At 33.0% G+C, this 11,221-nt stretch overlaps 2 protein-coding genes across 3 annotated transcripts; both read right to left on the bottom strand.

Annotated features, from left to right (window-relative positions):
• Window positions 1-221: 221 nt before the first annotated feature.
• LOC122579407 (sec-independent protein translocase protein TATC, chloroplastic-like) lies at window positions 222-3,898 on the bottom strand. Of its 2 annotated transcripts, none has more exons than XM_043751579.1 (4): window positions 3,552-3,898; window positions 1,881-2,185; window positions 1,025-1,315; window positions 222-598 (listed from the first exon to the last, which is right to left on the bottom strand). In XM_043751579.1, exons 1-4 carry the CDS (start codon window positions 3,796-3,798, stop codon window positions 389-391), a joined length of 1,053 nt encoding a protein of 350 aa, XP_043607514.1. In that variant the 5' UTR covers window positions 3,799-3,898; the 3' UTR covers window positions 222-388. The 2 variants fall into 2 exon arrangements, with proteins under 2 accessions (XP_043607514.1, XP_043607515.1); XM_043751580.1 differs by having other exon boundaries at window positions 1,881-2,182.
• A 3,554-nt stretch (window positions 3,899-7,452) lies between these two features.
• On the bottom strand, window positions 7,453-8,263 carry LOC122579030 (calcium-binding allergen Ole e 8-like). The gene has a single exon (XM_043751113.1). The coding sequence runs from the start codon at window positions 8,194-8,196 to the stop codon at window positions 7,675-7,677; it is 522 nt and encodes a 173-aa protein (XP_043607048.1). The 5' UTR covers window positions 8,197-8,263; the 3' UTR covers window positions 7,453-7,674.
• Between the last annotated feature and the right edge of the window lie 2,958 nt (window positions 8,264-11,221).

Below are 11,221 nucleotides of genomic sequence, written 5' to 3'. Positions count from 1 at the left end.
ACTTATACATTAGATACTTAATTTCATTGCTCCGGTGGCAAAGGGACTTTCAATCCTAAAGTGATCAAAGTGAACTAAATACATGCCTGGCTACCATACTATGTGAGGTCATGCTCGCTTGGTTGCACCTGAACGATGTTCAGTTTATCACTTGAAATGTCAATTATTCTGATCAAGTGGGATTAAGGGTCAGTGGTAGGCCTGGTGCCATGGTTAGGATGTAACAGAAATGGTCAATGGTTTGAACCCATTTTATGTACCAGTAACAAATAATGAATACATTCTACAAAAGGACACAATCATTGTACATCTATATGACGTTTTTTCCTCATTCTATAGGTATACATCTTGGATTGCAGCAGGGAATGGTCTAGGCTCGACCACTGAGTCACTTACCAATGAGCTTAACTGTCCATGCACCACCAAAGTAAAGACCCAAAAGGGGTCCAGCAAGAAGCATTTGTGTTAGGGGATCTGTTGATGGAGTCACAATAGCGGCTGCAACCACAGCCCCAACTACTACATATCTCCATACTGATAACATTTTATCACCAGACACTAATCCAGCTTGACCAAGTAGAAGTTGTATCACCGGTACCTACATGAAAGCAGAGTAATGAAGAAAAATATAACCAATGTTTATATACATTTTGACTTCCACGGTCAAACTTATAACAGATAAGTATTACATAACATCAACTTTTTCTGCTTTTACTAGTTCGGCATATCTTCTAAAATTAACGTTGTTCTAAAAGAACTCTAAAGATTTACCAAAGGAATATCGACTTTGAAGATGAAAAAACCAAACTACGCCTATTTTTAATGATTTTTGAGGTCAAACACACCACTTTCAGAATTTCGGTGTGATCTTCTTAACATTCTAGCATCGACCTATTTTCTGCATATATGATTCTTTATGTAACATGGTTCTGTAGAGACTCCCAAGGTTCTATAACATATATCAAATTCAATGTTTGACTTTATAAGTCTAGTCAATTAAAATCTTAAAGAGAGAAATGAATACCTGAAAAGACAATCCTGTGCTGAACATGAGTACCAATATGAACTCAAAGTATTGGTCAATTGACCACAATGATTCAACGACCCCTTCTGCATATGTAACAAAGAAGTTCAAGGCAGCTGGAGTGAGAACTATGTATGAAAAGATGATCCCCGCGTAGAAAAGTATCGAAGATCCAAAGACAATTGGTCCCAAGAACTTCCTTTCTGATCTTGTTAATCCAGGTAGAACAAAAGCTATTATCTCATAGAGAATCACTGGGCTTCCTAAAAGAAGGCCACAATACCCTGATACCTGTGGACCCAAAAAATAGAATTATGATCGTACTTTCTTTTCTAGGAATTAAATTGAATTTAAGTTTTATAACTTATGATTTGACTTAAAGGTCAAGCTCGTATATGAGTTCTATTAGTTATGGTTTGACTTAAAAGTCAAGTTCGCAATTTCCTATGGAACAAATGGAATACGAGAATGTTAAGAGGGTGTCTGAATTCATAATAACCATCTAAATTAAATTAAGATATTATTGTTTGAACAATTATGATTATTGAAGCAAATAAGAGATTAAGCAGACATTCAAGTGAAAGATGAGAGACACCCTATAACAAGTAAATGTATCTAAAATTTGAGTTAAATCGATGGGTATATAGGTCTTCTTAGTATGGCCGTAAGTAAGCTTTTGTTCCGGTTGGCTATAACTGGATATTTTGCCCCCAAATAATAAGATAACTAAAAGCAGAATCTGTTATTCCAACATAGAGAAAATGATAACTGCAACTTCAAATCACAATAAGCAGAGAAGCAGTTCTAAAACAAGTATCTATGACGTGTATGTGTGATAAGAAAATATGATATTAACCTTTATAGTTGTGAAGAAAAACTCTCCAGGAGCTAACTGCAGGAACCGAACACCTTGGGTTCTAACCGGAGCTTCAAGAATCAATATGAGATCCTTTGAGTACACAAAGCAACCCACAATGGCAGCCCCAACCGCCAAAACTGACACAAAAATTCTTTCTCGTAGCTCTTCAAGATGATCAAATATGGTCATTTCTTTGTCTTCAGGGAGAAGCTCTTTATCCGGATACAGAAAGTTATAGATAGCACTTCCATTTTCTGAATCACCGTTTGCAAATGCATCATCTTGGATGCCATCCGTAACTTCTAAATAGACAACAATAAAAATAAGGTAGCATGATGCCATTTTCTTATTATGGGTACCACGCAAGTCACTGTTATATATAATATAAAAACACTTTAGGTTATACAAAGAAACTTAGAACACTGAAGAGAAGATGTACAAGGCTATTTGTCATCTGATCAACCAGTATAGCTGAACCTAACTAAACAAGGTGGTATGGTTCCAGACTCACCTTAACAAGTGTGCTCATTTTGAACCTTTACAAAAATGGATCATACAGAAAACCAGCATTAACAAAAACAAAAAAGAAGTAGTTTGGTTGAATGTCTAATGACGCTTCGTATCCAATAGCTCTCGTGTTGTAAACAGAACTCTAGATTTTCTCATACATGTCTTCATTGAGATGTAATAATCAGTTAGGATATCGTGTTTATATGGTACCAGGTGTATCCATTCATGTTGAGGTCTCAAAGCTTAAAATATTTCTTGAAAAATTTTAAGTTTCTCATAGTTTACATTCTGCGATCAACAACAGAAAGAGCTAATACCCACAACCCTTTAATTAAGCGGTTTTTTAACCCAGTTGGTTCAACATACCAAAAGGTGGGCTTCATATCCCGTCAAGGAAATAGGGGAATAAAAATAGGTATGTATGCAAGTCTTTGTCATTCATAAAAGAAAACGAAACAAAACAGGCGATCTATTAATGACTAATGAGACACGAACAAAATGGATTCGCAATTCATTTATCAAAGTATTATCCCATCGATTCTAATGCGTTAGTAACTGTCACTATAGTTTTCCTTCACATTTTTCATAACGTAAGTTGTCTAACAGCTATTATAATACAGTGGTACTTTGATTGTTTCCCTTTGTTGTCCATAATTCTATCTTTCTATATCTACCAATGCAGTTAAAGATCACATAATGTAGATGGGTGGAAACAGAACCATCACAAACTAACTATACTAATTCTGTTCCTGTAATTATGAGCTCAAAACTCATTAGTCAGCAATTCTTAGACCTCATATATAACAAAGTTCAACATAGTAATCCACAAATAGAAAAATCAATCAAATTCTGTGTTTGCATCAATTTATCGTTTTGCTTATTGACTTAACAGGAATTTAAAAGGCCAATAAGCTAATCTCTTCCAGCTTATAAGGTTATCAATTTCAGCTAATGAAGTTATATAAGACAACAATAAGTACATATATTCACTAAGGGAATTTTCAAATATGAACAAAAAAGAAAAAAAACAAAACTTAGCAACAACAACCATACTTAATTGCATAAGCATACTACACGAGGATATAGAAATAAAAAGGAAAAACCAAAATTTTAAGTGGTTACAAAAATCAATCAAGATTTTGAGGTTATGCAACAAACCAGGTCTATCTTCAACAGCTGGACCTGAACCACTAATTCCAAGCCTGTTTTGCGTATCCTTTACATCTTCGAGAGCAAAGCAAACAACTTTACTAATCTTTCTTTGCTTTTTAACTGAGAGATTAAAAGGGGGTTTTCTTCTATTGATTTGCAAAGAAGTTATATGATTTGTTCTTGAATTCACACAGTTGAAGCACCTATTTGTGTTTAGATTAAGATTGTGGATGAGGGTGTTTGTACTTCCCATTATTATTTTTTATTATTGGTATTTTCAATGAAATTTTGGATATTTATTTAATGGGGTTTTACTGAATTTTGGGTTTGTATCTTGTTCAAGTAAAATGAAATGATTTTCTGATGTAGTGTAATATTGTAATGACTGGTCCTTAATTGGACATCTTTTTGATTTTGGGTGACCCATATAAATTTGGAGGTAAGGAAAGCATGTGGTGTAGTTTAGCCAAATATCCCTCTATATTCTAATCGTGCACTTTATATATTTCTCTTCTGTATATGTTCTCTTTTTTTTTCATAAACTTATACGGATAAATATTTCTTTGTGTGTAATTGTGTATAGTATACGTATACCATCAAAGACAACTAAAGTGGGCTAGTGGCCAAGCGTTAAAATATCATAAAAGATTTTAGATTTAAACTTTTCTTAATACACATCTTTGAGATCATCAGAAAAAGAACTCAAAAACAATCACAATCTAGACCATATACATTTGAAGTCAAAAACTCACGTTCCACATATAACCTGAACAGTGAAAGTTTTATCAATTTACCTTTATAAACCATATTGCCGATTTTCATTAGTACTTGGAGGAATCACTATCACTTCAGAATTCAGATACAATTGATCGCTCAAATTTTTTTTACATTGTTTATCATTATAACATTTTTGATACTAGTATAACACAGTGACCTATTAGAATGTGGCTGATGAAATACATGAGTGAGTTTGATTGATCCTTTCTGTCCAGATTGGTTTTTGGTCTTTCATACATTATCAAGATCAAACATTGTTTTCTATGTGTATATTATATATATATATATATAGAGGGATGCTAATATGTTATTGTTATGTATCTAAGTTTATATGTAGAACCTCTCACATTTTTATTTTTTAATTCATAAAAAACATGAGTGCCCAATAATTTATTCATTATACTATAAACATTAAAAAATTAATATATGAGAGGTTTTATATGTTTAGATACATAACAGTCACATACTCATTATTCTCAAATGTTGCCATAGATCTTTTACACTGTATTCTTGAGTTTAAATGATAAAAAAAAGATAGGGTAAGAATGGATTTGATAAGAAAAGAAAAAATATTTACATGTATAAAGATATTCTTGAGTTTAATAAAAAATCAAAAAAAAAAAAAGTAGATAAGTAAATGTATTTTTGAGCTAAAAGAGAAAGAAAAGAAAATATAAAAGCTACAATATATATAGTTAAATGTACATTGTACGGATATTAGGACTAATATTTTATAAAACGTTGTGAGCTTATTCGGTTATTCCAAGGCTCGTGAGTCGTGACAGCGTGACTTGATGGTTGATACTTGTATCCTGTTTTTGGGTTTAGTTTCGACTCACATGTTACGCCCGTGGGCTTTTTTTTAAAAAATTCTCACTTAAAGAAAAATGAAACCTTTTTTGCTTTTGCATATAATATGCTTTCAAGAAAAATGAAACCTTTTTTGCTTTTGCATATAATATGCTTTCAAGTTTCAACATACACACTTAAAAAAAACAAGAGTAAATTACACTTTTTGTCCCTGAAGTTAGCGTGTTTTTCATTTTATTTTTCCCTTAAGTGAAAAAATTACAATTTTGACTTTAAAGTTGGCAGATTTTTTCAATCATCGTCCCACGCCAAACGTCATTAAGTTTCAGCCGTTAAGTCGGACACGTGCAACACACGTGAGGACTGAAACTGCAAAAAAATGACAAGTTCAAGGACGAAAATTGAAATTTACTTTTTTGTTGTCATCATCTTCTTCTTCGGCTGACTTTCGTCGGAAAACTTAAAATGCCGATATCTCACTCATTTCTTCGAATTAGACCACGAAACCACCACCAAACTTCTCAAAATTAATTTCCGCACGAATCCTAACCAAAAGATTTCAGATTCAACACTTGCCGGAAAACTCAAAATACCCATAACATGGATTTTGAGAAATATTTCTGTATAATTTAGATTGTTCCAAGAATGCAATATTTCTGTTTTCGCAAATAAGTCCATGTTGGATTAGGTGTACATACTCCTCACTAAGACACCAATGGTGTGCCTCATTTATTATTCCATAAGCTCTGCACCAAAAAGAAAATTACAAAATAGGGAGAGACCTTCCTGTGGGTTCGGTTTTTGTCAATGAGGCAAAGACATAAAATCAAAAAATTAGAAATATATATAAAGAGGAAGCAAAGAGGGACGAAAGGACCAGGAGGCCTGACAAGCCCCTGCAACTCAAATATTTCTGATCAAAAATTCCGATCATCATCACCTGATTCTTAGTTTATGTAATAGAAGTTCAAAGCAATTTACAATTCGTCATTTGGTTGATTATAGCTCTTGTTTTATATTTTGTATAGAAACTTTAAATCCGTTGTTCGTGAAATTCTCACGTCGAAATCTCATTCTTAAAATTGTTACAAGTTTACTATTTATTCATCCAGTATTGTGTTAAGTTTCATAGCGATTCGTTAGCTTTCATTTTTGGCGATTTAGTTAGATGTTAGTTTCATCATAAGGTTTTCGATATAGTTTACTGGTCAATCGTTAAGGTTATTAAGTTGTTACAATAGTTAGATTAGTAGATTGAGGTACAAAGAATTCGGGTGTGACAACGATTCATTGGATCTCGTTTCGGTTATAAGTTATTCGCACTCAAAGTTGCCAATTCGTACAAGTTCCATGCTAGTTTGTTGATTTTTTTGGTCAATTGGGTCTTGGTTACAATTTTATTTACGATGCTTTTCATTTACATTTCATGAAATATCGGCATTTTAAGATTTTTGTTTTAGGATTCATGCGGAAATTAATTTTGAGAAGTTTGGTGGTGGTTTCGTGGTCTAATTCGAAGAAACGAATGAGATATCGGCATTTTAAGTTTTTCGGCGAACTTTCAGACGAAAGTCAGCCAGAGAAGATGAAGACGATGACAACAGAAAAGTAAATTTCAGTTTTCGTCCTTGAACTTGCCATTTTTTGCAGTTTTAATCCCTCACGTGTGTTGCACGTTTTCGACTTAACGACTGAAACTTAACGACATTTGACGAGGGACGATGATTGAAAAAATATGTCAACTTTAAGATCAAATTGTAATTTATTCACTTAAGAGAGAAAAAGTAAAAAACGTGACAACTTCAGGGACGAAAAGTGTAATTTACTCAAAAAACAATGTTGAAATGATCTCATAAGAGATGTTCATTGTCATTGAGATCACATACTCAGTTGATCGCCCGACGTAGACTTAAGCCCCCAAATACTATCGTCCATAGACTTGCTTTTGATGTTTTAATGTATGTTTTCATATATTAAGCATACTTTGATTTTCTTTTTCATTTTATATGATCAAACAATTTTTTACACATTCTTTACTTAAATCATGATCATTACCATTTGTTATAGTTTAAATAAATTTGAGGAAGTTGTTTTACTTAAAGCATACAATGGGCGGACACTATGGTCGTGTATTTTAAGCTGTTTTATAATTTGAGTAAATCTTTTTACATTTACTACCACCTAATTTGAGAAACTCTTTGTGCAAGAAAAAAACAAAATAAATAAAAGAGTGTAGATTAGCACACTTAAAAAAAATGCAGAGTATAAAATAAAACAGCAGAAAGTTTTGCCCAATCAACATCAAAATAAACAGTCAAAATAACCAAATATTAATCCATTAACTAAAATAGAATCACGAAAACATAATCCATTCATTCACCACCAATTCCACAGCTTAATCAGAGAGAGATCTGGCAACACATTATTCTAATTATTTATAACCTAAACATATTTGTTTAGTAAAAAAAAGTCACCATAACCATAACTACCTACCTACCATCCATAGGAAGTTAGACTAGTCTGCACCGCCACCACACACTAACTAAGCTGCACCTTCACCTTCACCACCGCCGCCGTTAGATCTGGACATCATCTTTTGAAACTCAACAAAATCAACAAATCCATCACCATCAGCATCAACAGACTTAATCATCTTAACACAATCATCCTCCGTACACTTCTCACCTAACTTACTCAATATCTGATGCAACTCACTGCTCGATATCAATCCATTCTTATTCAAATCATAATGATCAAAAGCATCCTTCAATTCCTTCATCGCCACGACGTCGTTTTCATCGCCGCCGTTGCTGGATGTTGATTTGCAGAATCCGGTGAACTCTTCTAGACTTATGTATCCGTCGCTATCTGTGTCGATAGTTTTCATCATTTGCTTCACTTCTTCTTCTGATGTTTCTGATCCGAGTGATTTCATGATGTGGACTAGCTCCGACGTCGAGATCTTTCCGTCGCCGTTTTTGTCGAACTTGTTGAATACCTTTTTGATTTCGTCGCTGTTTGTTAAGCACACTGATGACGATTTGTTGCTAGCTTCCGTCGCCATTGTTGTTAAAAAAAACGGTTATTGAGTGACAGAGAAAGAGAAGAAAAATAGTATATATTTTTTGATAAAAAAAAATTGGGGAAAGAGAAAGGAGTATTTATAAAAGTATAGAAGACCGCGTGAGACGCGTTTTTGGAGGAGAATATTTAATGACGTCGTTTTCAAGTCTTAAATCGTCATTAACAAATTTTGTTTCCAAATATATACGAGTAATTTGCTAAATATATTTTGTTATGTTAGTGCTCGAAAAAAAAAAAAGGATATACTTTGTTCCAAATATTAAATTTGGTAACTAAAATATTAAATTTGGTAACTAAAATATTTGAGAAGTTTACCAAAAAAGAAAGGGCAAATATAGGGGAAACTTTTTCTCAGTTTATTTCTTTTGGACATATTATAACAAGAGATAACTAAAATATTTTGTTCGTAACATTTGTTTGTCTTAGAAAAAATTTCTAACAATTTTCTAAACACAACCTGTAGTTAATGTAAATTAAATAGTTATATGTTAAACATAAAATTTATAAATGAATTTTTGATATAAAGACTATAATTTTTTAATCAAAAGATTGGATTTATCATTTTACATATAACATAAATGGAATATGTCCCCAAGAAGATTAATGTTTTTGTTTGGCGACTTCTAAGAGATGTTATTCCTACAAGGATGAATCTCTTTGAACGTGGTATAGATGTTGCGTGCTATGCCCTTCGAGTTTGGATTTTACTTCGCACTAGTTTAGTTCATGTGAGTTTTGCTAGAGTATTATGGGGTCGTATGAAGGCATGGTTACAACTTGATATCCCCTTGGTTGGTCCTTTTGAGATGCTAGAATAGCTATCTTCATTCCATGCAACTTCCAAGTTCAAGATGGTAAGGTCGGTGCTTATAGGGTCGTCCCCCGGCGTCGGACGCGCGGCGGCCGACGGACGCTATAAGCACCGGCGTGTTCATTCCTGCGTCCCAAACGTTTCTCCCATTTGTAGACGTGCAGCTTGGTGTTCTTGTGGGTCCCGATTCCTTGGAGCCGTTGCTAAATTTAAAAAAAAACATTTTTTATTCAAAAATTTGAATGTAACGGCTAGTGTGATGTTTATTTAATTTTTTTTCAAAAATTTGAATGTTATGTTGTGTGATTCTCCACAACATGATCGTTGAAGATAACGGGCGCAATAACAGAGTTTGAAGAGAAGTTGATAGCTAATACTAGACTCCCAACCCGTACGTGGACTGAAAGGTGTTCGACGCAGCTTTGTATGTACAGGGAGCTGCGTGATAGAAGGGCTCACCATAAACTCCGCAATGCTCTGATTGAACATGTTTGGAACCTCCCGGAACACAGCCGTCAACGTTGATGTTTAGTTTTTAATTTCCTAATAATGTCGTATTTCATAATTTATTTACTTTCGTATGTTGTTTTTTAGTTTTAATGTTTATTTTTATATTAAATGTATTGTGTTTGTTTTATTAATAAAATGTGTTTTTTTAATTTTGTGAAAAATGAAAAAGGAGTAATAAAATAATAAATGAATAGTGGAAGAAGTGGGGAAGAAGTGAGTATTATAAGGAGGGGGTGTTCTTGGGGTGTTCTTGGAGAGAGAAAACTGATGAATAGTGGAAGAAGTGGGTAAGAAGTAGGAAAGAAGTAGTGGCTATAAGGAGAGGCCTAATTGGGGCGATCTTTTTTATTTGGTGGTGGACTTTGTGGAAGCATCGAAACAACGTTGTACTTAAAAAACAGGTGGAGACTAGTAAAGACGTTTTATGGTTGTCCTTTCATTTTAATAAGATTAAGTTATCGTGGTCATTATGACACATTAGTCCTAAACATTTGATGTAATATTTTTTACCTTCGGTATCTTGCTGAAGTTTTTGCTAATATATATAATATTGTTGTTAAAGAAAAAGAAAAAAACCCGAATAGCCAAATCGTCGGTAATCATTTTTATGTGGACGCTCTCACGCTCATGTGGCTCTATGACATGGACATATATTGCTCACGTGGATAATATTTGTAATGACATTTCGTTTCATATTTAAATAAACATTTATATACCCAATCTATGTTTTTCTAGTGTTATACTCTCTTATAGTCTGATATATTTGATGCCTTAAAGTCTAACAAAGCCGGAATTACATTAAAAAACTGTTTAAATCGCATTCTTCTCAAGTCATAATAGTATTTACTTTGCTAACTAATTTTTTTTATAAATAAAGCATTTCATCTCTCTTCACTTTCAAATCATGAACCATTTTTCTTAATATAAAACTATACAATCAATAAATCTAACAACCATCAAACATGAACTATCAAAACAACCCGTAATGAATTACTTTAAAACATTTATCATTAACTTCTAAAGTACTACATTATCCACTTATGACTAATGCATCATTATCGCGAAGCATGGTGTAGACATTTATCTAGTATATCATTATTCATATATAATTAAGTTCTTCAATATATAACGTCGATCTGATAACATGGACAACAAATCCTTAGAACAAATATAGATCTTTTCATTTATCTCCAAAGCGGAGAACTTTCGTGGAACTAATTAAAAAGGATGGAGGCTAGGGAATCAAATTATGCGTCCCGCCACACGACGTCAATAACTTGCCATATTTATACAAACATTATCACATACGTGAATAGTCACATTTTGTGCGTTTTATACTTTTATCTGCGATGGATTCCCCGCGTTATCATGATTCATGGAGGCAGTCCACTATTTAAGCATCCTGCAAAAGTCTTCACATGCTCGTAGCGTCTTATATATATAGTCTCAACTTTGTAATATTAATTGTTGGGTTATCGGCGATGGAGATGATAAAAAAAAAAAAAAAAGGAAAATGAGAAATGTATCATATAAAATAGTAACATATTATAATATATATATAGAAGCTTTCCCGCATTGTATAAATGATACATTTAATTTGTTAGTGGTAACATTTCTTTTTTCAAGGTTTATAATATTAACAAATTATATAGTACAAATGGATGAGACCTATATGTCTTAATTT

This window comes from Erigeron canadensis, chromosome 8 (genome assembly GCF_010389155.1).
Source record: "Erigeron canadensis isolate Cc75 chromosome 8, C_canadensis_v1, whole genome shotgun sequence".
In the NCBI taxonomy this organism is placed as follows: Eukaryota; Viridiplantae; Streptophyta; class Magnoliopsida; order Asterales; family Asteraceae; genus Erigeron; species Erigeron canadensis.
Note: the sequence above shows the minus strand (reverse complement) of the source record. Positions and strands in the feature narration are given on the sequence as shown.